Source organism: Gadus macrocephalus, chromosome 15, assembly GCF_031168955.1.
Source record: "Gadus macrocephalus chromosome 15, ASM3116895v1".
Lineage (NCBI taxonomy): Eukaryota > Metazoa > Chordata > Actinopteri > Gadiformes > Gadidae > Gadus > Gadus macrocephalus.
Window position 1 is genome coordinate 9,980,654 of NC_082396.1, and position 27,305 is coordinate 10,007,958.

At 44.1% G+C, this 27,305-nt stretch overlaps 1 protein-coding gene across 4 annotated transcripts; it reads left to right on the top strand.

Moving 5' to 3' along the window:
- Nucleotides 1-1,035: 1,035 nt before the first annotated feature.
- Nucleotides 1,036-18,673, top strand: LOC132472772 (phosphatidylinositol 3,4,5-trisphosphate 3-phosphatase and dual-specificity protein phosphatase PTEN). 4 transcript variants are annotated; one of them, XM_060072533.1, is made up of 10 exons: nucleotides 1,037-2,049; nucleotides 5,825-5,909; nucleotides 6,020-6,064; nucleotides 6,635-6,678; nucleotides 8,136-8,374; nucleotides 8,609-8,750; nucleotides 10,907-10,975; nucleotides 11,521-11,687; nucleotides 12,115-12,522; nucleotides 16,498-18,673. In XM_060072533.1, the coding sequence occupies exons 1-10, from the start codon at nucleotides 1,971-1,973 to the stop codon at nucleotides 16,675-16,677; spliced, it is 1,458 nt and encodes a 485-aa protein (XP_059928516.1). In that variant the 5' UTR covers nucleotides 1,037-1,970; the 3' UTR covers nucleotides 16,678-18,673. The 4 variants fall into 4 exon arrangements, with proteins under 4 accessions (XP_059928519.1, XP_059928516.1, XP_059928517.1 ...); XM_060072534.1 differs by having other exon boundaries at nucleotides 1,039-2,049; nucleotides 12,115-12,513; nucleotides 16,492-18,673; XM_060072536.1 differs by lacking the exon at nucleotides 10,907-10,975 and having other exon boundaries at nucleotides 1,036-2,049.
- The last annotated feature ends 8,632 nt before the right edge of the window (nucleotides 18,674-27,305 follow it).

The following is a 27,305-nucleotide window of genomic DNA, read 5'->3' on the forward strand; positions in this document are numbered from 1 at the left end:
ATACTCCCCTGTGCATCATCGGTTGTTTGGGGAGGACCCCTAATCGTGAGTACAGTAAGGCAGCTCTAAGAATGGCACACAAGGAGGTGTCTGCTAAGCCTTGGCCAAGGAACATGTTACCTGGGTGGGCTCAGGACATCCTCAACACCCCTTATTCTCTATCTGATTCCAGACCTGTTAGCCCCCAGCATGCTGTCGACCCGCAGCCAAATCTCAAGCGGCAGATCGCCAGTCAAGGCTTCTCTGTCAACAAGCCTCGTCACCAGCCTCTGCCATGGTTCTGCCTGTGTCTACGCCCTCCATTGCGGTCCCTCCTATACGTCGCCGGCCACCTTCCGGCCCTCGTTCAGCCTCCATAGCGGTTCTGAAAGTTGTTTTACTCGCTCCCAGATCTCCTGTTTGCCCTTTTCAACACCCAGGCCGTCCACCTAAGGTTTCCGGCTTGACTTAGGCTTTGAGGCCACTCGCCCCTGAATCCCTCCTCAATACCTTCTCAACCCACCCTGCCTGGTTTTCCTGACCGGCCTTGTGGCATGTCTTGAATCCGTCCTTTGCACCTGCCCCTCATTCCAACCATTAACCACTTATATACCATTTCGCTTTATTTGTTCCCTAGTAGTTTTGATTCTCATGTCACTCTGTCATTCCCTAATCTTTAGCCTTCTCTAGGCTAGTTCAGTGAACTAAGGTTTTTATTATTTTATTCATGAAACTATTTGTAACACTTGCCTGCATTTGGATCCTATCCCTTTTTGTTCCAGCGCTGATGTGAGTGTGTGTAATTATATCAAGGTCATGATTTGAATGATTTCATTTTCCCAAAACTGGCAATAATATAAAACAGTCTCATATATTGCATAATTAGTTGTTCTACAAGCCATGATGTCTAAATGACAGTTTATAGTTCCGAATTGAGATTACAGAATGGCTATAAATTAGAAACTTCCCTAATTAAAGAACCACGTGATCACTTTTGACAGACGGGAACCATCGCCTGCCCACTGAGTGTGTCCTTCCGCAATCGAGCATAACTACAACGCCTCTACTCCGAATGTAATTTTTTAACCAAAAAATAATGACGTCGACCGTGGCAAATTTAATACTCTACATTTAAATATCCAAATGCAACATTTTCTATCTAATATTGTGTGTTAATAGCAGGATGGAGTAGGACTATTTGTTGGAAGGCGGTAGGATATGCGCTATAGAAGCCTAGCCTGCTCTATCTTCTTTTTTCCTCTAGTGGAGGCCGTGATGGGAGCCTGAGAGTCCCGCCGCAGAGACCCAAGAAACGATGATTCCCCGGGACCGAACTGTCAAATCGAATCGCTGCAGATCTGTAAAACGTGTATAGTTCAATATACATTCAAGGTGGAGCCTGTCACTTATTTTTCCAGATGTGTTTTTGGCGATCTTTCGACTATAATGTTGGTTCGCTAGGAGGCTTTTGGGTCAGAAAGGAGCCGTAGCTATTGTCGCTAGCTAGCTTTGCTAGCTAGCTGGTAAGCTAGCGCGCTAGCCGAGTCAGGCGTAAACTGGACACGGGCTCTGGGACCGGTGAATTTTGCACTTCGCTGTCAATCACAGCAGCAACAATTAAGCTATCCTGTGGGGACCGAGACCGACCTTTTTAAAGCTGTTTCACTCGGGGGAGAAGTGCATGCATTGTGTGCGGGACTTCTGCCAGACTGAATTCGGAATTGGAAAAAAGTGGGGCCTGCGCTGAGGAGCAGAGCAAGGCCCGTCTTTATGATCAGAAGAAACCCTTCTAATCCCACACAGGACCACCGCTAGCGCCGCTAGCCTGTTCGTCTTTGCGAGGACCTGCAAACATTCAGCCCTCGCAGCGATCGACCGACCGACAGCAAAAGCCATCTCTGGGTTCGAGTTGAAAAAACGGACGACGAACCTTTGATAACTCGCTCCTTTTAATTTTTAAAATCATACAGACTCCAGTGCGTTGACACACAATGGCCGCGATTATCAAAGAAATGGTCAGCCGAAACAAAAGGAGATACCAGGAGGACGGCTTCGATCTGGACTTGACGTGTATCCTTTCATGTATTATCACTTCCATGTCTTAACGCCGAGCCCATGCATTGTATGCCTTGGCTTTCAGCACCACAGCCAGGGCATGATGACTAGAGGTGAATGCCTGTGCTCTGCAGCTAGCGCGTTAGCTTCCATGCTGTTAATCTGGACATTGACTGCTAGCTCTTTGGTTAGCTCACCAGGTAACGCATAATTGCTGTTATCTTTTGGATCGGTCAAATAAGTACTGTGCATAAATGTCAAAATTGCGACATTGGGCGCGTTGTGTCCTGTTTAAATGGAATTGAACATCGATTCAAGTATGCACAACTTGCAAACCGATCATCAAGCTGTGACCATTGCCTGGATAACTCGCCAGGGTTTCAGATGGTCAATTATAATAATCTAACGTAGCAGCTGCTTTTACCTTGCGGAAATTGTATTGTATGCTCTCCTTTATTTCCTTCTCACCGTTAAGGCGATCTGTGGATTTATTTTAATGCTTCAGCCACACAAATAGACGTTTATACAAACGAACGTGTCCTCGCAGAATATCAGATATAATCTGATGCCATACTTCTAAGGCAATGATTGCATTATTGAAATCCATGACTATATGGGTTTCAAAACCCTCAACTGACCTTCTAAAATGTATTCTCTGAACTTTATGCCAAACGTTAGTGCGAATTGGCCGTTAAGGAAATGTTTCGGTTGATGTTGACAAATTGGGCACTTCAACGTATCACGACGTCTACTTAATGGGATCCATTAAATGGGGTAAATCTGATAATTATTCAGCGAAGGTCACTCTTCTATTCAATTGTCTATTTGGCAGTTCAAGATACTAACATCATTTACCATGGACATCTTTTTAAAATTGAGTCTCCGGTGTCTTTGCAACATTGCTGAGGTTTTCGCCTAATGGCAGTGATGCAGGCAAATAAGCGGAAAATCAATATCATTTCCGGTCATTATTGTTAGAAACTTAAACTGAATCGTTTCTGATCACTTTTGACGTAGCCATTTCGGGCGCATTGTCTCGCATGTATTATGGAGAGTGGCTTTGTTGCATAGAGGATGGATGTAACGTATATAATTGTAAATGGACGACCCTTTTGAGGAGGCATGGCGTGATCTGCAGTCAGGATGGAAGGGAGTAAACCATGTACTTTGGATAGTGGATGTGATTCTTTGTTGGGTACTTAAATGACACATTTCTGGAGTTGTGAGTTGAATCCCTCAGATTAACTTTGGGGTGGGGGGGGATCATCAGTTGGTGCTGAAAGCTGCTTGTTGTTTAAGTTTGGACGTCCTTAAACTATCCCCATTATCATTTTTGGCACGGCATCCCGAAACAATATGGTCCCTGTGCAGTTATGTAATGTAGTATAATAGTTCTGGGAATGGCCCTTAAAATAGAGTACCAGTGATCCTCTATCAGCATTGCTGCCCTAGTGCTCTCGCCCTCCTCTCTTTTGCTCTCTCACTCGCCATCTCTCCCTTTTGCCCCTATTCGTTCCTACTCCCAATATTTAATTCTCTGTCCCTCCCTCCCTTCCTCTCCTCTCACTTGACTCCTTTCCTCAGCTTTCGTTTTTTCCTGTCCTCCTCACCCCCTCCTCTAGGTTCTCCCTCGCTCCCACCCAACCACTCCCCCTCCTGCTCTCTGTTGTAGATTTGGCGTATGCATGGAGCTAACTGACTTCACAGTGAAAGGCGTGCCTGAAATGGCTTCTTTTCTTTTTTGCTTCAAGCTTCCGTGGGGGGGGGGGGGGGGGGGCGAGTGGTGGGGGCCGTCCAGTGTACGTTTCCTTCCAGCTGCAGAAAGTGAGAACCCAGCCCCCCCTCCTCCTCTGCATGCCCTGGGCTGATGCTCTCCTGGGAATACTGTAGTTTAAAAAAAAAATGAGGGAAGAAAAATAACACAGAATAGTCCCTGACTGGAATTGCTGTGCCACTAGGGTCCAAGGGTTAGGGTAGCTCGGTAAACGCGCTTGGATTCTTGGTTCCTAGTTTGCTCAATATAATACCGGATCCATAGTAGAGAGGGTAAATGATGGATAAAGCCTACATCACAATTGTATTTGTTTGTGATGGCAATCCTCAGAGTTATATCTGTACGTAGTATGGACAGTGGAATTGCATCGATTTTTGGGTAAACAAATGTTATAGCTACAGTACAGTTAGGCTAAAGCTATCACAGCAGACAAACTATCCCATTCACGAACCTGAGATATAACATCAGAAGCATACATATTGTTAGCATTCAGGAAAAAATTGACAAGATTTGTGGAGAGCAGGTCAACTTTTCTTTTTGCTTGACCCTCCAGTAGCATTTATCAAAGCTTTCAGACCAGTTTACTAAACCTAAATCACTCAGCCAAAAAAGGTTGTCGCCTGAAGGTGCGGCACAAAATATGGGACTCGTCCAATTAGAAGTGTTCCACCTATCTATTTATGATTCCGTGACCAGGAAACATAAGGCAAAGCCTTGCCCTTTAGTCACAGGTTAAAGTGTGCTTCAAGCTGCTCGTGTCTACGCGCACGCCCCAGTCACCGTGGGCGTTGACGCCGTCATGCCAGGAGCACACGCGCGCCAACTCGATTACTCTTTTTTCCGTGGCAATATGACACTTTTGGGTTGCTTTGAATATCCCGGCATAATTGGTTATGATACCCATGCACCCGTTATCCCCGTCAGTCAAGGCACGATGGAGTCAGGCGCTGGAAAGGTGTCAAGTCACAAAAGGAGGCGGAAAGGTGTAGCAGGGTAGGGGTCGGGGTGTTCGAGTATCAGACCAAAGGCCGTAGTTGCGATCCCCATTGCGCTTACTCTGGTGTCCTCAAGCAAGAGGCCCGACCAGCACTTGAAGACAAGGATGTGAAATCACTTTGACGTTTTGGCTAAAGGCTAAATTAATTGATTGTGATTGTGGACAATTAAGTAATATTTTTTTCTGAAATACAATCCATCACTTGAAGCCAGCTTCAACCCGTCGGAAAACTTAAAGAAACAACTTGTGTCCCCTCCATCAGAACTGCAATGCCCTTTGTTTCCGTTCAAAAGCTACAAGGAAAGCGAGATAGGCCCAACGTTGGCAGTATGATCTCAATATAACTTGTGAGCTCTAAATATACCCGCAGGGCAGCTAGTAGAGGGTCTTCTCTCTGGGCAACATGTTGGCCCGGGGCTCTAGCTGAAGGACTCTAGTACAGCTTATCTTTTTCTATCATGTCTCCCACTCTCTCTAGCACCTCTCTTTTGCTCTCTCTCCCCCCTCTCTTTCTCTCTAGTACTTCCCTCTGTCTCTCTCTTGTCCCTCTCACCCGTCTCCTCTCACCCATTTCTCTCCCCCCCCACCCTCTTCTGTCTCTTTCTCTCTCTGTGTGGCATGCCCTCCTGCGCCGTCCAACCATCTGTTCACACACCAACACCCGCAGATTGATCCAAAACGCTTCCTTTTCCCTCGCTCTTGTCTAGTCATACATTTTAGCCCTTCCCGGCAATTTTTTATTCTTTTTTTACACGTGCTGAAATTCCCTTAACGGCATGTGTCTCGCCGGGTATTTGTATTGTTTTAAAATATTTTGGGTCAACATTGCGGATGAGCGGGAATTTACAATTTTACGTATGAAATTATTTTGGACTTGTATTCTTAGTGTTCATTATGGAATTTTAGCGTGCCTTGGTGTTCAGTGTTTGCATGTATGAAGTATTATGAATATCTTGCCTTTGTACACACACTGGCATACCTGTACATGGTAGTGTATGATTCCTTGACCTCCTGAACAGATATATATCCAAACATCATAGCTATGGGCTTTCCTGCAGAGAGACTTGAAGGCGTTTACAGAAACAATATAGACGATGTAGTACGGTGAGTTAATCCCCTGAACCACCTGTCCTGAACTGCACATGATTGCTGTCATACGTGTTAGTGTCTTATCTATCTTTGGGCTCAATCGTGCTCTGCTCTTTTCCTCCTAGGTTTCTTGATTCGAAACATAAAAACCATTATAAAATCTACAACCTGTGAGTATTGTTGCACCCTCATCGCCTTGTTTCACATTGTGCCACCTCTGGGCTGTACTTTCAGTGTTTTAAATCATTGCTTTGCTAAGCAAAACGTATGACTATAGGCTCCTGCAAGTTTACAGAAGTACAAATCTGACAATAATGTACATGGTAGCTGTATTATTAATGCACGATAAAATGCAAAGAAATATGTAACCAAGTTAAAGGTCACTTCCTGTGCTCAGCTAATGGCTCATCTGAAAGCTGCTCAACTGTCTGATTTGCAGAAGCCAGCTGACATGGAAACAATTGTCTACCTACATGTTAGCAAACTGATGTGAAACTATAGCAATACGCCCACTCGGGCAGCAGCACACTATGAATCTTAAATGGTTTGGAATATAGCCCATTGGCGCATTCAGTTCTAATGGTTTATTAGCATCAAAACCTTTATATAATGTGTTGTTTTTTTTTGCTATTTTTTTGTTTTCTTTTATTGCTATTATATTGTGGATTTTATATTTCAAAGTCTTTCAAGAGTCACTTCTTCATCACTGAACAGATGCATTGTTTTACTTCTCTTTTCAGCTGTGCAGAACGACATTATGATGCTGCCAAATTTAACTGCAGAGGTAAGTCCTCTCCACCTTCCGCTTACCGTCCTCTCCCTTCTCTGAATGGTCCTGTGTAGATCAACGGATCCTAGCATCCCCAAAGTTGGAACCAAATCTGTAAGAGAAAATTCTCTCCCTGTCCGACTGTCTTTTAAGTCGGCAATCATGGCTAAATTAAGGAAATGTATATAATTAGCCTAAATCAACCAATTTCTGAGTTACAATGCATGTTTTAACAGAGTAATGCTTAAGCAAAATGTGAAGTAATGAATGAGGCTAGCCTACTTCAATTGATCTTAAAACTAAGAAGGTGGATTGTTTCAATAAAATCGCACCGCACTATTATAGGCTACCAACGCTTTTCAAAAGCAATCAAAGTAAAACGCAAATGCTGGATGAACGATGGCCAGAAAAGGAAATAAGGCAGATACGCTGATCTTCCTCCAGAACTGTTTGAGTAACGCTCGTGGCTCTTCTGCAGCCCAGCTGCGAGCACATCCCAGTTGTGTGGCGACGTGCCACTGTCTTTTCTTCTGCTATTAATAGATGATCAATGGATTTATGTTTTCATTTGTTCAACATTTCCATTTTCACAATATTGTAGAGTATGTGTTTGAGAAAAAAAAAAAAAAAAGTAATGTCTTGTTCTTGTATGTAATTAATTTATTCGTACTGAACCGATATGAGTACTGTTAGGCCCCGTCCACACGAAGCCGAAACGGGCGAAACCGTTACGGTTTCGATCTATCCGGTTTCGAAGTATCTCCGTAAAGACGAAGCCAAGCGAAACCGGATAGATCTGTAGAAACGCTGTAGTAAACATTCCAGGCCCATAAGGGGCGCTGCTTCTGGTACACAAATCCAGAAGAAGAAGAGGCGAGCATGCGCATAAAGGCTGCCCCCCGAACCACTAACAACACAAACAAACAGCTCTTCTACGATGGCGAACTAGATTCTCAATAAATAATGGCTTAGCAACCCAACAAGGGACATGATATGCTGCAGAACGATTACAAGCTTGTAGTCCGCCATCATCTTTTTTGTTGTGATTTCTGAGACTCCGCGGGCTTAAGAGCCATTGGCTAGGAGGTCGAGGGGTGGGGCGATGACGTCATGGTTTGCGGTTTCAGTCGGTTTCAGGCGTCCACACGAAACCAAAACGAAACCGGAAAGATTTGAAACCACCTCCGAGGGTGGTTTCAGAAGTTTGCGGTTTCGGTCAGCGGATTCGCCGGCTTCGTGTGGACGGAAGGCCGAACCGTACAAGACCTTTGCGGTTTCGCCATGAAATCGGCTTCGTGTGGACGGGGCCTTAGAATCCCGGATCGATGAGCAGTATTGATTAGTAGTAGCGTTAAAATCCAAAGAACTAAGAAACAATAGGGGGTCCCAGCCCCGAAAGAATAAGCTACACAACCCTGCCCTCGTTTCTCACCCCCTCCCCTCTTCCTCCTCTTCTCCATCCCCTCCTCCAGTTGCACAGTATCCCTTCGAAGACCACAACCCGCCCCAGCTGGAGCTGATCAAGCCCTTCTGCGAGGACCTGGACCAGTGGCTGAGCGAAGACGACAATCATGTGGCCGCCATCCACTGCAAGGCGGGCAAGGGCCGCACGGGCGTAATGATCTGTGCCTACCTGCTGCACCGCGGCAAGTTCGAGGAGGCCCAGGAGGCGCTGGACTTCTACGGCGAGGTCCGGACGAGGGACAAGAAGGTGGGCTGATAAAAAAAAAAAATGGATCCATATTTTAAGTGTGGGTGTGTCTAAGCTGGCCTTATGGCGAAGTCGGGAGAAACACAAGGTCGGTTGCTTTAGTTTTTTTTGGGCAAACTTTATTTTTTTTTTTATCGCTTCAGAAAAAGCACCGTCACGGATGGGTCACCGCATGATCAAAGTTGTGGAGCCCCATCTTAACATCTATCCTCCCCCCCCCCCCCCCCCCCCCAGGGAGTGACGATCCCGAGCCAGCGACGCTACGTCTACTACTATAGCTTTCTGCTGAGGAACCACCTGGACTACAAGCCCGTGGCCCTACTCTTCCACAAGATGGTGTTTGAGACCCTGCCCATGTACAGCAGCGGCACCTGCAGTGAGTACCACGCCTTCTCCCGCTCCTCCGACCGCCACCATAGCTCTGCGCATACACGCGCGTACAAAAATGCACACATTCCTCTCAGCATTGCACACACATGGCTCGCTCGGCCGCGCTAGCCATAGCGTTGCGCAATGTCAGCTTAGCCCTGAGTTTGCTTAGAGTTGTGTGAGTGTGGCAAAGTTTCTACATGGAAACATGTTAGCATGATATTGTGCAAGTCTAATGCTATGTTAGGTTGATGTTATCGCTGCATTAGATTAGCGCAGAATTAGCTTGACACTGCATTAGTGCGCTGGGTTAGCTCAACGCTATGTGGACGGGTCGTCCTCTGTGATGTTGTCCCTGTGCTTGCCTCTACCAGAGGATTATTGCAGTATATAATATGTGACTGAATAATATGTGACTGCTTCACCTTTCACCTGAAACTACGCTAGCTATCCAGAGTAGGATGGAAGGATCTAAGTGGCTCGCACCACTACCTCCCTCCTTTGCTTTTGTCAAGCTGAGCATTTCATGATAATGGCATAGGCATTCACACAAAGAAGTACTGATGACTCTTGCTGTTCTTTGTACAGGAAGGTAGTGCCGTCTCTTTTCTCTGTGCGGGAAACAATTGCTGTTTGAATGACTCAACTTTTAATTTGTCATTCTTTTAGACCTAGGATATTTACAGCCATGACCAACACAACTAAAGATCTTAATCAACATGACCAACGTTTCTTTGATTTCCTTCTAGCAGTAAGGAAGGAGTAGAGGTGTGTGCATTACATACAGTCTCATGCCATAAACATGGACAAGCCCACAGCTGTCCAGTTGCTTTGCTTAGCATTTCCTTCGAGTGTTTGAATTTGGCACAGTCACTCTTTTAATATAGAGATCCATGTGGCTGACATAACGGAAAAAAGGGAAGTGTAACTATCTATTGGGATATAAAACACTGACCAATCGCAACATTGGTTTCACTGCCTTGTGTTGTTTAGTCGAAGGGTATTTATTTTGTCTGCCTATCGCTGGCCAAGACATTGTCCCGTTTGGTCGTGTTGTCTTTAAGTGAAGCCTAGGATTGTTTGAGGTATTCTTTCTGTTTTCAGTCTGGGTAGTCAGTGAATCAACTGAAAATTCACAATCTTATATCTTGCATCTCTTCCGCTCGGTTTTGTGGAGTCTCATTTAATTTCCCCTGATAAGAAAACCACTGTTCTCACCAAGAGAGCCGATCCCTTATCAATATGCTGTCCCCGTATCAATGCTCGGGTCAGCGTGCAGACTGTGGTTAGGCCTTAGGTTGTCATCTCCCGATACATTAGACCGATTTTTGTGCCGTGTGAACTTGCCGTCACTGCGTCCCACTCTCCTCTCACGATACTGTGCATGGGTGTGTACTCGGTGTGCGTTCCTTCGACAAGCGAGCGACAAAATCTCTGAATCCGTTTGTCCCTTGAACCTCTTTCCTGTTGGTGGCGTTGCTTGAAACCCCTTTCCTGTGCACTTGATCTCTCCCATCGTCCTCTGTCCATGCCGCCTCTCTCCTTGCCACCCTGTGTCCGAACCCCCCCGGCCACCCATGGGTGTAACTTACCGCTGTGACCTCATTCACCTTGCTTTTTAACTCGCCATTCCTTTTTTTTTTTTTTTACATTACAAAACAAGACCCGTAATCCTATTTATTTGTATCTGCCCCACTAAAGGGTCAACCTGTTTCCGTCAATTCACTGTTTGTAGGACGGGCGTAGTTCAATAGAGGCCTCCCTTTTATTTTTTTCGGTCGTTATAGTACAACCTTATCCCCATTTTAGTGTCTCCGTCCTGGTATGAAATCTGTCCATAATCATACCATCAACCTTGTCCGCTCATCGATTTGAGATAATGTCCCATTAAAGAGGGTGTGTGTGTGTGTGTGTGTGTGTGTGTGTGTGGCTGAGCGTGTGTTTATTTTATTTTATTTCAAGCCGTGTGGGTGCAAACCTGCCATGCAGTGCTTTGCGTGGACGTGTGTTTGTGTTGGATTTTGTTGTCTGTACTTGCTGTGTGAAGCCCCTCGCCCGCTCATGTTCTGAGTCATGACCATGTCCCGTTCCCCCCCCCCCTCTCTCTCTTCATCAGGGGACTCCCCCTCACTATGTATGACCATGTCCCTCTCTCTCTCAAAGGGGACAGTTCTGTTAAAAACCGGAGCGAGCAGATCCCGCAGGGCTTCAAGAAAGGGAATTGGCACTGGGGTAAATGAGCCTTTTATCAATGTTTTCATATTTTTATATATATATTTATACTTTCTATTCGGGCCCCAGAGAACCACCAGGAAGGACTGTAGCTTCACTGCCTACCGCCTCACTGAGGCCCACTCCCTAGTTCCGTTAACGTTACCACAATAATCTACAAGACCTACCCAGAAGAGGGTTAAAAACAAAACGCTTGGCCGATGCGTTTCTTTCTTCTCAGTCCAAAGCCTTGACTTATATTCCGCATTAAAATACAATCCCATCTCCTTGGTCCTGGGTGTCTTTAAAACATATTTACTGTCTTTCCTTTCCTTACTAAATTTGAGCTAACTGTTTTTTATTTTGTTTTTAGACCTTTTTTTTTAATTAACTTCTTGTTTTGCATTTAATGGGTGTGTGGGTTTGCTTGTTCCTGCCATTCCTATGGTACTAACCCTGGTATTCTGTCTGGTCCTTGGATCGTCCTCCTCCTATCCTCCTTCTCTGTCCCTCACCACCCTGACCAACACGCGACCCTTGCATGCGACGGTATCTTCTTCTTGCAGACCCCCAGTTTGTGGTGTACCAGCTCAAGGTGAAGATCCACACCTCCAACCCTGCTCACACGCGGCGCGAGGACAAGCACATGATGTTTGAGTTCCCCCAGCCGCTGCCCGTCTGCGGGGACATCAAGGTGGAGTTCTTCCACAAACAGAATAAGATGATGAAAAAGGTGGGTGGATCTTTTTCTCTTTTCCTCCACCCAATATTCGGATACTCCTATTTTTTTCTTGTCTTCCCATTGGTTGATAAGTAGAGTCTGTCTGCTGATAGCCAATAACGCAATTGCATATCCCTGCATTAAGCGACGTCAATGGTTGAGATAATTATGAAGCAACAGAAGGTGCATTTTAAACCATATTTATCTATCAGAACTAAGATTATGAAGTAATTTGTGAGACTAAACATAATCCGATTTTATTTTTACCTATATTCCAAATGACGAAATGAACAGTTTGTTCATATAGCAGTCCATTTTCATCCAAAGCAGCTTGCGCTGATAATTATTTTGGTGACGTTAGTGGACTGAGCACTTTGACATCGAGCTCTACCCACTCCTCACTACCTCATCTTCTTCCTGTTTGTTTGTTCTATTTTAGGATAAAATGTTCCATTTTTGGGTCAACACCTTTTTCATCCCGGGGCCGGAGGAGAGCGAGGAGAAGGTGGAGAACGGGACTGTGGGGAACGACCTGGACGGCCTGGTGCCCCAGCAGGCCGGGCTGGGCCTGGGCCAGGTCCAGGTCCAGGTCCCGGTCCCGGTCCCGGTCCAGATCCCCGCCGTTGCAGCTCCGCTCCCGGGTCCTCTTCAGGGCCTGCTGCAGGGGCCACTCCAGGGACTGCTGCAGGGTCCGCTCCAGGGAATAGGTCCCGGTCCGCCCCAGACCGGGGAGCGTCGGGACAGCGAGAGGGACTACCTCATCCTGGCGCTGACTAAGAATGACCTAGACAAGGCCAACAAGGATAAAGCTAACCGATACTTCTCACCAAACTTCAAGGTGAGTAGAGTTCAAGACCCGGCACCGTGGTCCAGAGCTCGGACGGATTTATATACAAGCTTTTGGTGTTAACATGGTCATGGATTGGTTCAACCTGAAGGCTTAGTGCTGCACTAGCTGCACCTTCCTTTGGATAACTACTTCCAGCAAATGATACTTCTGTAACCATATATAGAGATAAATGCGTAGATATATAGATCTAATGTATTGTCAACATATATACATATCTTATGTGTGTGTGTGTGTGTGTGTGTTTTTTTGTGTGAGACTTCTGCAAAATAATATTGAGGTGAATAATGGTGAGGACTAGGAATAACTGCAGATGGCTGTGCTCTGTGGGCGTGGGGCAGGGGGGGCTATAGTGTTGTGCGTAACAAGCGCTTGGTAGCCAGCTAGAACAGGAAATGTGGGCAGTACAAAGAGAAGGGCCTAACTGACATTTAGCAGATACAATGACTAACGCACACACTGTAGCGGCAGGAAAGACTCTTAATAAGGGAATTGCAGAAACATTACAGTAGTGTTGTACACCTAGATCATAATCTGACCTATAATACTGTACAACCGTGTCACGATTAGATAGACGGTGGTATGCCACGGTCACGATAAGATCTATAACACTTGTACACTGTCCCAATCTCCTCCTCAAAGGTTTCCGACTGTCACGATTAGATCTACAACAGTGTACCACTGGGTCATGTTTAATCTACATTAGTGTACAACTTTTGGGATTACATTTTAGAAAGTGTACAACTTTGTCACAATTAGATCTAAAATAGCGAGCCTTTTGATTGGAACTGCAATGTGCAACTGATCGGAGTGAGATGGTTTAACAGGCCATTTTTTTTTTGCATTGTTTATTTGTATTTTTTTACATGTTTCATACATATTGCATGTATTGCATACATATTTCAAAGTTAATGTCCAAGTACATCTCTATCAGTAACGGCACTCGGGTCATCTCTTTAGATAGGGTGCAGACGAAGGCGGCACCCTTTCCCTAAAATATTTAATCTAGACACGTTTTAAGAGGGGATGATGGAAATTGTGTATACTTGACATGTTTGCTTGATGTGGAAATGGACATCTGTGGATTCAGGTTACTGGACAGCTCTGCTGTTATTTAAATGTGATCAATCGTCTTTAAAGTGATAATAAAACCAGCCAAATCGCCAGCGAGTAGCTCCTTAATATAAATCAGATTCCTAAAGTGTCGTTTGATTACTTTCCCATTTCCAAACACATTCCGACAGGAAAATGTTTCAGATATTGGGAAACCTGGTCACTGTACAACATTTGACAAAAACAAATACCATGCGTTTCGGTTTAAACACGACAAAGGCAATGCAACAGGAGGCGGGCGAATAAGGCTCGAAACCTGGTCACTGTACAACATTTGACAAAAACAAATACCATGCGTTTCGGTTTAAACACGACGAAGGCAATGCAACAGGAGGCGGGCGAATAGACTTAAACAATCCTCCCTCCATGTCTAAACTAAAGCGGTAACGCCGGCTATCACAAAAACGCCTCCAGTATGTTCTGCAGACAACAATCTCAGAGAAGCCCTCCCCACTCCCCCAGGCCCCTTCGCTGGACCACCCAACCCGAGTGTTATTTCCTATATGCTACTTTTATACATGGGGTTCCCCCTTGGCCTGTAAACATACTGGGAGCCCAGACGTATAGTCTGCCCGATGCTGCCGCTAGTCGTGGTAGTAGACAGTTCTACTGCCGCTAAGCAAAGGTGCCGGTGAATGAGGCTTCATTGGTAAAACACGTGAAGGGAATATGGATCAGCTCACAATTAGGTTTCTAGTTCTTTATAGTGTACGTATATTTTTTTCTTCTAAAACGATTTCCTGTTTATCCTACTTGTATGAATACTATCTCTCTCCCTCAAGGTTATTGAATCAGAAACCGATGTTGGGACAAGTAGGTTACCCATGTAAGAAATGGGTCATGGTTATTAGGGGTGGGAATCTTTTACTATCTTTCGATACCGATTTTTGGGGCTACGATTCGATTCAAAATCGATTTTCAATTGAAAAATCCATTTTCGATTCAAAACGATTTTTGATTCATAATGATTTCTGCTTCAAACTATAGGTGTGCAAAGGATCCTCATGATCTGTTCCAGTCTGCTTTGCAAGACAGAATGAAAAATGGAGACATTAATGTGTCTTTTTCACATTTATTAAGGTTTAAACATTTATCCATGCTTAGATGGAATTGTTGCATAAAAGCAATATCACATATTGCTTAAGTAACAAAAATAATACTCTGTAAAAAAAATAGTGCGGTTAAACATGCTGCCTTTTAAATTCTAAGGAAAGTGCCTTTTCCACTGTGTGGACCACAATTGCTACTCTAAGAAGCTAACTATAAAATAAGTTGGAACAAAAGTGCTTCTGTACAATAAAAATGGTACAGTTGAACAAGATGCATTTTCTTTTCACAGGAATGTTGCAGTACCAAAAATATCACGTGGAACACAACTGTTGCACAAAACATTAATGTCTCAGTAGCTTTAAAAAAAAAAAAACAAGTTATGAAAAAATAAAAAGTTATTTAAAGAAATCGATTTTGGGCCATTTTATATCGATTCTGAATCGTAGTAAATGAGAATCGCGATTCTTAAATGAATCGATTTTTTTGGCACACCCCTACTGGTTATGTGGCATGGCTCCAGACTAACTTTTTTCACTGGGAGTACTGTGGCCCCTAACTGAACATTTTAGGGGCGTAACCAGAAATTGTACTTAGCAGATATTTATAAGTGCTGTTTCAAATTCAGTGTCACAGTTTATTGTGATTCTCATCTATCCGAACGGTTTCAACGTGTGCGCGCATGCGTTCGCCCAGCACGGAGGCGACAGTATCACGGGAGTGCGCCCGCTTGTCGTGCCTCTTGACAGGAGGCTGGCCTTGGCTCTGCCCGCTGGCCTCGGCTCTGCCCACTGGCCTCGGCTCTGCCCGCTGGCCTCGGCTCTGCCCGCTGGCCTCTCCATTGAGAATTAGCAGGCGCCACAAACGCCTCCCGTGTGAAATGGCCTTTATGGCACCTGAAGCAGAATCCTGCACGGGTTCGGGTACACACGAGTACTTTGGATGAAACGGTTGGAAAATAATGTACTGTTTTGGGTGCAGGTCACACGCCTGAACAGCTAGGGTCGGTCGCAGGTTTTGCGATTTTATTTTTTTAAATATCTTTTACTTACGGTCCTGTATATTTCATTTAGGAGAGGAGTCAACTAAAATGGTCAAGAGTGGATGATGTGCTTTGTTTGCACAGCAATCTAAAGCACCATGCCAAACACCAGATAGTGTAATTCCCCGGCGTTCGCTCTAATGTCGGAACACGGGTCGGATGCGGTTTTAAGTATTGCGGTTGCGGGTTTGCAAAATATGACCTGTTCAGGACTCGCATTGGCACAGTAGCCGCAGGTTGGAAGAACAAGTCAATACATAGTTGGCTTGCTCATTGGTCAAACGCACGTAACAGGTTGTGAAATCTTTCGCATCCTCTCGATAATATCTAGGACCCTCCCCCTCCACACATTAGCCACTAACAGTGGCCATTCCCTATCCTTCTCACATTCATGAGAGAAGGCCTGCTGCACATTCTGGATTCATTGACGCGTCCCTTCAACGTTTAACGAGTAAAACAATATATTTAAAAAAATGCGCTCATTTATTGGTCGCACATGCGTGACCAGATGTAAAATTCAGTCGCACACTCAAATTTTGGTCGCAATCTATAGCCCTGTGTTGGTGTCAAAAAGATTCTAGAAAAATAAAAAAAGGGTGCAAATGTTGATAAGGTAAGGCAAGTGAGTGTGTTTGAGTGATGTGCAGCAGTGAGAGCACATCACTGGGAGACAGTGAGTGCGTTTGTGTGTGATGTGCATCAGTGCTTCCCATTCAGTAAGGCCTGTGCTCTCTCTCTGTCCCCCGTCTCTTTCCTTACTGCTGCAGGTGAAGTTGTACTTCACCAAGACGGCGGAGGAGCCGTCGAATTCGGACGCGAGCACTTCTACGTCGGTCACCCCCGACGTCAGTGACAATGAGCCGGACCATTACCGGTACTCCGACACCACGGACTCGGACCCGGAGAATGAACCTTTTGACGAGGAGCAACACACGCAGATCACGAAAGTGTGAACGTTTCAGTTTTTTTTGTTTTTGTCTTGTTTTTTTAAAACGGGAAGAGAAGAAGAAAATTGTGTACCGGAGAGAGGAGGAAAAAAGGAAAAAAAACTTGAATACAAACTGAAAAGAAAAACCATTTCTCTTTGAGTCCCGAACCTTCCCCGTACGGCAATAGATTATCATCATGTCCAATGCCAATTTTAGGGAAATCAAAAGATGAATATCCTGACCAATATATTGTTTTTATTTTTTAATTTTTCTCTTTTGGCACGGTCGTGCGAGATATTGACACTGTCGCCCCGTGGGAAAAGGTGCTGTAGCTCTAAAAAAAAAACGAAACGTGTTTATATATAAGTATATACATATGTGTATGTATATACGTATATACATGCATTATATATATTAACTTTTTTGTGTCAAAGACAATGGAAAGAATACCACAATCAGGAGACGGGGTGTGTTGAAGTGTGGGAGAAGTAAGAATGATATACTAGGAATATGCTGCTCCTTCTCCTGTCTAAACCAAGGCCAGTGCTGCAGTCACTTTTGTTTTCCTCCCACCCCCACTCTCCCCCTTCACCCACCTCGCCTTTGACCTCCCACCCCTTACCTTTAACCTCCCTCCTTGCCTTTCTTCCTCTCCTTCCACTCACTCCACTCCCCCCCTCTGTCCCCCCTCCCATTGATAGTCACCCATCTCCAGTGTTGGGGAGTAACGGAATACATGTACCGGCGTTGCGTATTCAGAATAAAAATTATAGCTAACTGTATTCCGTTAGTTACAATTTAAATTGTTGGTAAATTAGAATAGTTCCATTGTTGAAATCAATGGATTACATAAAGATACTTCTGTTTCAGCAGTTTATTCGTGCTTTCACGCAAACAGCATTTAGTGCGCACTGAACGAGTTTGGTCCCTTGGTTCTGTGCGTTGGTGTGAATGCAACCACCTCACTTCGTTGCGAACCAAATCAGCCGACCGAGACCTCCCTGAACAGCTGGTCTCCAAACAAACCCTGGTAAGGTTCGCTTGAGATGTGAAAGCGAACAAACCTCGGTCCGATCCAGTTCTACAAAGCATATGCCTCTTTGGACGTAACGGGCACCCGCTCAGCCGTGCGCATTATGGGAATTATTGTTTGATTAGCGGTAACTCCAAATTGTCGGACCGTCTGGGGAATTTGGACAGACACCCACATAAAACATGCTGGAAAACACGCGTAAAAATGTCGATGCATTTAACACATTCAGCACCAGGATGAGGGAGAAGGGAGTTTGACCGGTCCACTACTGTATGTAACAAATCAATATCGCGAGTGCAGCCCGCAGAAGAACACACCAGTATAGGCCTGTTTAGTAAGCAGGATTTGATGCCGCATTCCTACACTTATAAAATGCAATTCAATGTGGAAGTAATCCAAGTGTTCAGAATACAATACTCTGAGTGAAACGGAATACGTTACAGATTACATTGTTGGGCATGTATTCGGTATTCTGTAACTGGATACATTTTAAAAGTATCCTTCCCAACACTGCCCATCCCTTGCTCCTCTTATCTTCCCCTCCTTCCTCTCCCCTCTTTCCTCTCCTTCCTCCTCCTCTACTGTGAATGCTTCTCGTGCTCTTGGCAGGCTGTCCCACGTGACGCGTGGTCACTGCAGTGCAAACTGCATGCGGGTGGTGGGCTGGGGGACGGGTGGGGGAGGCGGGAGGGACGGTGGTGGTCAGGGGTCATAAAGAGGCTGTGATGATGTTTCAAAGCATTGCCATTCCTTTCCCCCACCCCCACTGTGTATACGTTTAAATTATGCAGAACAAGGCATCCCCATGTAATTGTCAATGTTTTTTTTATCATAAGATAATAAAAAAAAATATAATACACAACCGCAGGGAGACAAGTGTTTGCAATAATGTCAACACTACATTTAAAGGACAATAGTGGTGTGCATGTATTGGAATTGGCGTCCATCCCTAATAAATGTATGCAATGTTGTCATTTCTTAAAGAAACCTGGCCTTGAGGTGTGTCTTGTGCGTGGAAGTCCCTTCTGAGTTGTGAGAACTCCTAGTGTACACACACTACGCAGCTTGGGGAAAAGCTTATTCCCCTTTCACATCAGCAAGGATGTCTCAGTTTGATGTACATGCGTCTCTTTAAGTCTCAACCAATCACTTAGAATCGTTTTTTGCATCCATTTCCTATACTGTGGTCTTTGGTTAGGGTGTTTAACCCTCAGTCGCAAGGTTGTGGGTTTGAAGCCCAACGTCCGCAGCTTACCTGTAGGCATCCTTGAGCAAGTTGAACCTAGACATTTAACTGCTCCTAAATGTATATAAAGCAATCTGGATACTAATTAAGAAATGTATATAAAAATGCAGATGTTTTAAGTCGCTTTAGGTAAGTGCGTTCATGGTTATGTGCTGGAGGGTTGACCGATTGGTTAAGTCTTGTGAGTTCATCTAAAGTAGGAACTATATATGCCTTGCCTTGCCACCTATTACTACTTTTTACTTGGTAGTAAACCCTAACCCTAACCCTCCTGCTCGAAAGGTACTTGAGGCATTTCATGCCTTGAAATGTAATTTATATATGCTTATTAAGCATATTTAGATTATCTCCTCGCTTTAGATAAACTCACCCTAACTAATGCTTTCTTGCTACCTAAACTACTCTTGAATTGCACATTCTAAACCAATATCAAATTACCATAATCATTACAGATTATGAATAGCTCACTAATGAGTAATCATGTAGCAATATTTCGAAAACGACAAACTACGTACTTTATTAATGTTTAAAAGTTGAAGTTATAATAAAGCTGCGTTCACATCAAAAGCGAAGCAAATATTCTACACGTTGCTCGCCCTTTTGTGCCAAAGTTCAATTATTTAACTAGCGAATGAGGAGTTTGCAGCGTTTCGAGTGCCGGTTGAGTATTCTAAATTCATCTATTCTCGACTTTGCATTTACCTTAATAAATTCGGCCGCGTGTTCATTTTTGATGTGAACCAACGGTAAATTGCCAACTACCTATATATATCACAAATGAACTACTAAATCAGAAAATTAACATGTCATCTGGGATAAAGGAAGTCAAAATACTGGCACCTCCGAAAACAATTTATGTTCTCCTGGTCAGAACATTTGTGTTTGTTTTAGCCTGTTTGTAGTGATACCCTATACTCTGAGTACCCCCGGGTGCCAGATATTAAACAAATATGGAGCCCGCTTTAAACTGCAGTTGGCACAATGTTTTGGTTAGAATTTTGCTCCAAAATATATCTTCACGCAGACACACTGTCTACTGTGAGGGAGTTTAATAGACATCTCAGCAGCAGTACAGAGATATACACACATTTCAAAGTGAGTACAACTAGTTAGTGAGCTATATGTTCAAATAGCTATGCTGGCCTTGAGTTGCCTGCAAAGAGTGGACTGACAGTCAGGGGTTGTACTTTGAGCATCTTTGGTTAGGAGCAGACCTCGCTGTGAAACTTGAGACTGGAATAACTCTTCACTGCTGCTACACTGGTCAATGAAACTCACTTCGTTCAGGTCCTCTACCTGGCAATCCATGTAAGCTTCAGGATGGCCGCCAGAGACGACTCCGATATTGGGTATTTGGACTGCAGTACAGATTTTAAAAGCTTGTGTCAATGATACATATTGTGTACGTTTTAAGATAAACAAGAAAATTATGCAGACGACTCCGCACTGACTACTAAAAATCCAGAACGCCACTGCATCGCTGTAACACCAATACATCCCCTTACCAAACCCAGGGGAGACAACCCAGTCCCCTCCCCTGGAAGGAGATATTATCATACTTTCACTTTTTTTCATTGTGTGTGACCATGTTTGATCACCCCCATCCTGCCACCGTCTCCTGCTGAATGACATCTGAATGAAGCGAGCAAAGGCGCCCCTAACAGAGACCCTGAAGGGAGCTGCTCTCCCCCGTCTCTCCCTCTTTCTCCCCCGGGCTAGTATCCAGCAGCTCAACCCGGCACAGAAAGCTTGTCCAACTCCACCCGTAAAAAAAAACAAAAAAAAAAAACTAGAAGTAACAGGATTAAACTAGCATGAAGTCTTCCACCACCAGAGGCAGTCAGTCACATACCCCCACACCCCAACGCTCACACCCTCTGCTCTATTAAGACCAGGACCCCGGGGGTCTCTTGAATTGATGGAGACATCAAAGTCTACCCCTCGCCAGCGAGTCGGAAGACGGGGGGGCCCGAGTCACTGGGGCCCCAGCTGTAATTGGCTCTGCTGAGAAAGAAGACGAGATGGAAGGAGAGGGAGGGAGAAATATATATAGAGAGAGCGAGAGAGGTAGCTGGATGGATAAATAATGTATGTCATGGGCCGGGTGTGAGAGAGGAGTGATGAGAAGAAGGAGGAACGTGCTGACACCACGTCGACGGGTCGGAAGAAGAAGCAAGATCTACAGTAGAATATGTATGTCTCTCAAATCGGAAATATGGATCGGATCAATATGAATCAATTAGTACTTTGAGGTTGGGTTACATCGAATCTTTTTCGAAACCTGTGTTGCTTTCACCTATACTCGATCTATGACGGTATATTTGGCTCCAAGACAGAAGGTTGTGTGTTTGAATCCCCAATGTCTGCATTCAACTTGTATGCATCCTTGAGCAAGATGCCCTAATAACCCCCTACTACGGGCTCATAACGACATTTCAATTCGCTGTATGTTGCTTTGAATAGGAGCATCTCCTAAATGGTACTAATTATGTAAGTCTCATGGTTTATGAAAATATGTGGTTATAGGGAATACGATAAAGAAGTAGGCTGATAAATGGTATTTCAGATACTAATGTCTTCTACACATAGCTTGTGTGGGTTCATCCTTCCATTTCCTTTACTTCCATCTCTCTGGCTGTTCCTATAATGTAGGTCATCCTGTAGCTATATGTTCAACAACCATGGATTTAGATTTATCGATGGTTGGTGGTGTCAATCTGAATTCTCTTTGAAAGAATCTACCCAACTCGTCTTTTCCCTCCACTGTTTATATATTTATGTATTAACCATGAGAGGCATTAACCAACCATGACTGCAAAGTGAAAAAAGCTAACACCAAAAACAGGGATTTAAACACGGTATTATAACTAAATGGGGGGTCAGTTTGGCCTACAAAGAGTGGATAAGCCCAAGCTGGTAACCCCATTTCTCTTCCATCTGTTGGTCACTGCTACAGAGCTGGTCTGAACCCAACAGCAACCTACCCCTGCCCCTCCCCCTACCCCCTACTCCCTCTCTAACTCGTTTTCTCTCTTCAACACATCGTTTTCTCTCGTTCTCTCCATAAAATACGCCTTCTCTCCCTCTCTCATTTAATCTCCATCTCCCTCTTTTCACCCTTTCTCCCTCCTTCACTCTCCCTCCTTTCTCTTTCATTCTCTCTTTCCCTCCTATTCTCTCGCTCTCCCACTGTCCCTCCGTCTATAGCTCTCTCTCTCTCTCTCCCACCCCCACTCTCTCTCGCTCTCTCCATATGTCTCTCTATCGCTCTCGGTCTACACAGCTGTGTTGCGTTTGGATTAGGCCAAGAATAAAACAGGAAGTAGAAATTAAACAAAAGCTTAAAAAAAAGGAGGAAAAAAAAATCCCCAGGCACCGTTCCCAAAAGCTGACAGTTTACAACTGACAGCGTGTTGGAAAGTACACAAATGCACACATGCACTTTGCATCCAGCAAACATAAACACTACAGGGTGGCATGGTTTGTGCAAATGAACACCAAAATGCTTGTTGAGAACCGCTAGTTTTCACTTTCTTCATAAAGATCACCTCTAAACCTTATTTAATATACGTTTAAGTGTGTTAAATCATTTAGATGACGCTTCATTCTAAAGTTTTTACATAGAAACTAAGAAAATAACATTAAGGAGCACGGGCAGGAGTTAACTGAGGGCATTGTGTTCAGAGATGTCTGAAGATGGACCCCCAGAACCGTTAGGCTGGGACATACTGGCCCCTAGGTCCATCTGCGATGTCTCCTCTAAGTGCTTCTCTGGGGCTTCTGGAGAACCTCTCGGCCCTTCATCAGACATCTCAGGTAGGTCACATTTATGAACATTTGTAACTACATACCTCTGTCTACTTTTTTGGATGACTTTATTTCGTTATTTTATACATGATCCTTTTTGAATTTATATATATTGAAAGACGATGGCTTAATATAAACCTTTTTCTTAGATATAGGGTGATAGGTCAAACTAACTGATGGCTACAAATCAGCGCCTGAAATACAACATCCAATAAAAACAGCAAAAGTATTCATACAAATACAAGCAATGATGTATCTTCCTACACCTTTTTAACCTTATAACTCAAATATATGCAGTGATAGCAGTAACCCAAATGTCACAGTTTCTAATTAAATATGAAGACACCAAAAAAAGTACTTTGCCACACACAGATAAAAGTATTAGGAAGAAAGGAGAGCGAATTGGGTAAAATACATGATGTGAACAAACACATTTTGAGTTGGGGATGTTACGAGACTTGTGTGTACTGATGAATGAAAGGATAATCTGGTAAATGTTACTATACTTACTGGCTCCGACCCCCAACCCTCTTTCTGTTATGATCAATGAAAGACACATGGAATAATAGAAGACATGCTAGCCCCGGGCTAGCGGGCTACAGGACACATGGCCTACATAGGAGCACATAGGCTTTAGCATGTTAAGCTCACACAATACATAGTGGATGTATGGAGAGCACACTCACAAACAGACAAGCAGTCACGCACGTACACACATATGCGCACACAAAACAGATACAATAACCCAGCCACACAAATGCACAGAATCCAATACATTCAGCCACACACAAACACACACATATAATCACACACCCACTTTTATATTAGAATTTTCTGCTTGGTTTTGCCTGATAGAACCACAAAACAGCACATGGTGTGTGTGCCTTTATTTGTGTGTGTGTGTGTGTGTGTTTGTATGTGTATATATATATATTATATATATATGTATGTACATCCATATAGGCAGAAACGTGTGTGTGTGTGTGTGTGTGTGCAAGTGCACGTGTGTGGGTATAGGCATATACTTGTGTGTGTGTGTGTGCGTGTGGTTGTGCGTGTGTGTGCATGCAGGTGCGCAGTGTGTAGGTGTGTGTGCAGGCGTGTGTGCAAGAATGTCACTACAGCCTATGAAGTCTCTGTATTTAAGAGATAAACACAGAGACTCTGGACTTAACTCTGACAGCCTCTGTCCTCCACCTGACTCAGTAGCCTGGAATCTTAGAGCGGGCATAATCCTTCCCCGCAAGCCTCTCTCTCTCTCTCTCCCCCCCCCCTCTCTCTCTCTCTCTCTCCCCGCTCTCTCTCTCTCTCTCTCTCTCTCTCTCTCTCTCTCTCTCTCTCTCTCTCTCTCTCTCCTCTCTCTCTCTCTCTCTCTCTCTCTCTCTCTCTCCTCTCTCTCTCTCTCTCTCTCTCTCCCGCTCTCTCTCTCTCTCTCTCTCTCTCTCTCCTCTCTCTCTCTCTATCTCTCTCTCTCTCTCTCTCTCTCTCTCTCTCTCTCTCTCTCTCTCTCCCCCCCCTCTCTCTCTCTCTCTCTCTCTCCGCCTCTCTCTCTCCTAGCACTCTTCCTCACCCTTGCTCCCTCCCTTACTCTCCTCTCTGTCTCACTTCTCTAGCTCTTTCATTGTCCCATGTCACTCTCCTTTTTGCTTTGTCTCTCTCTCACTCTCTCTCTCCCTCCATCCATCCCTTGTCGTCTGAAGTGTAACACGAGGCGTAGGTTGGCCATCGATGATGACAGTCCCTAATCCTGACGGAGATAACTGATCGTTAGTATAATGCTCCTCTCTCCTCCTTCTTGCCCTCATCCCTGCACTAGCGACAGACATACAGTATGCAACTCAACTGTCTTAGGCCCAATCCCATTTCTACCCCTTACGCCTTCCCCTTACCCCTTCAAATCAAGGGGGAGGGGTAAGGGGGAAAGGAGTAGGGGGTAGAAATGGGATTGGGCCTCACTCTTCCTCCATGTCCCTTGCTCATTGTCTCTTTCTTAATTCAAGATTCTATGATTTTTTTTCCGGATTTTTCCAACGTACACATCTGCTATAGATACTCTTTCTCTCTGCCTTTCTGTATTTCTCTCATTGTTTCTCTCATTATCTCATTGACTCTCTCTCTTTCTCTTGCTCTGTTTCTCTCTCACCCTCTCTCTCTGTCTCTCTGTTTTTGTCGTCCAATTAAATTCAAGAGTAATCCGTTACACAGCACAATTAAAGGAGAAAAAAATAATACGTATTTTCTTTCATACAAACAATGTTGAAATAGGTGCAATGGTGCGAGATGAGATTGTAATTTTTATGAATTAGCAGTGTGGGAGAGAGACAGAGAGAGATACCCTAAAGGTCGGGTGTTTGAAAAGCGCTAATGAATCCTCTATCAGTCCCAGAGAAAAGGAGGACATTTAGCAGACAGCACATTAATGCAGCCTCATCCACATCTTCTACAGCCTTAGGATATGGAGGACCTACTACCATTACAAATGATATTTACTATGATATTTACTATTACTTTCTGGTCATTTAGCAGGAGCCTTTACCCTGATTGATTTACAGTCGATTGAGTGACAGGTAATTAAGGAGCAGTTGGGGCATCTTGCTCAAGGATGCCTACAGGTTGTCTGCCTGGGGACATTGGGGGCTGAACCTGGTTCCATCTTAGCTTCTGAAACATAATGCTCCCCATACTATCAAGTCCAAATGAAAGCCAGGCACCTGCATGCAAAGACATCCTGTGTCTTTATCAGATAAAGTTTGTAAGACATTTTTGGGTGCCTCTCAGTGACTGAAAGTGTGTGAACATGTTGCGGAGTCTGAAGGCATTTCCCCATATCCTCACATTTCGTCTACTTTATAAAACAAATTTGTTCTTACTTTGAGATTTAAACACAAACTTTTCCTTATAAAAAGCGAAAAGTGTGTGCCAACCATTCAACCCACTCATGTGCACACAAAGATATTGAGCCGTGCCGTTTCATAACATGCCATATGTTTGTTATAAACGGCAGAACATCACAAAAATGTAAGCAGCATTTAATGGTACATAAAAATATTTTGAAGCTTGAATACCCTTTTTTGATGTCCATGTACTTGTATAAACCATATTGTATGGCATGCCTTTGTGAGAGCATAAACGGTTTACTTTATAGAGCTCTTCCACGTGTAAAAGCTGTGTTTACTGCGTCCAACCGTAGCCCGTGGTAAAACGGCAAAGGCAATGAACAACGTAGAAGTGGAATATTTATATACACTAGAGTTTTCGCGTGCGCGTTGCGCTCGCTCAACCTCTAGTTGTAATTAAATCCATACCAATAATGTGGAAACCCCAGTCAACAATGTCAATTTCTGAGCACATAACATTTTGCCTATAATGTTACAATGTATAACATTCGTTCACCAAAAATGATTCTCAAAAGCTTAACCATTCAGCAAACAAAAGGCAACAGGCTTATTATCATTTAGGGGGCCACTCAATGACATGCAGAAGCATCATAAGCATGCCCGCTGAAGTGGTGTGAGAAATACCGACTTTCAACTCCTCATTCACATATAAGGTAATTTACATTTCCTACAATACTACCTCAGGGGTAGTATTATTCAGGAGATTTTCAGGGTACAAATGATGTTGTTCACACATACGGCCCATCAGGAGTATATCAGGACTTACAAGTGTGTCTGAAAGTAGCTAGTGTGTGAGCATTTGATTACATTATAAAATTAGTCAATTTATGGTAACAGGGGTAATTGTTCTATAAGTGTAGTATACTATGCATGCAAATCAATTATTTAATAGCTTTTAATGTTATTCAGGGCTGAAAAGTGCATTGACATTTTAAAATGACTGGCAACTACTATTGGTTAGTTGGAAGTAATAATCATCATTGAGATTAAACATCTCTTCCAGTGTCCTGGCCAAGACAGGCAGCAGTAGCCTACAGTCACACATAGCATACACACAAAACATAAGAAAAATAAAACAACTAAAACAGTCCACAGGGGAAGGGGGATATCAATATCGCAAGACATTGCGATATTGTGGGCAAAGGGCAACATGTACATTTGATTAACAAAGTGTAGTCTTGTGGTGGACTCTAGACAAAATTCACCATACTGTGTTATTGAAGTGTTTTCGTTGTGTTATAGGGACACTGTCTCTTTAAGATCACGTGACTTGTGTGTTTATATGCCGGTCGGCGCGATGTTTGAATTTAACGTTTTGCTTGACGAGGTGAGAAATTGTCTCCTCACTTCTTTTATTGCAATTTCTAAAGTCTATAGACAGAACGTCTTACCTGGGAGAGTTTGTCGACTGCGGAGCCGTGATGTTTAAAAACATAACGTCTTACCTGGGTGAGTGTGTCGCTGCGGTGTGTGCATGTGTGTTCTTACCTGGGCGCGTGTGTCGATGGTGGAGCCGTTATGTTTAAAAACATGACGTCTTACCTGGGCGAGTGTCGCTGCGGTGTGTGCACGTGCGTGTGTGTTCATACCTGCGCGTGGGTCGATGGCGGAGCCGTTATGTTAAAAAATATGGTGTCTTACCTCGGCAAGTGTGTCGCTGCCGTGTGTG

Coding starts and splice junctions, on each gene's coding strand:
- LOC132472772 (XM_060072533.1), top strand. CDS start 1,971: ATGGCCGCGATTATCAAAGAAATGGTCAGCCGAAACAAAAGGAGATAC. Junction 8,375..8,608: donor TCCGGACGAGGGACAAGAAG/GTGGGCTGATAA, acceptor CCCCCCCCCCAG/GGAGTGACGATCCCGAGCCA. Junction 12,523..16,497: donor CAAACTTCAAGGTGAGTAGA/GTTCAAGACCCG, acceptor CTGCAGGTGAAG/TTGTACTTCACCAAGACGGC.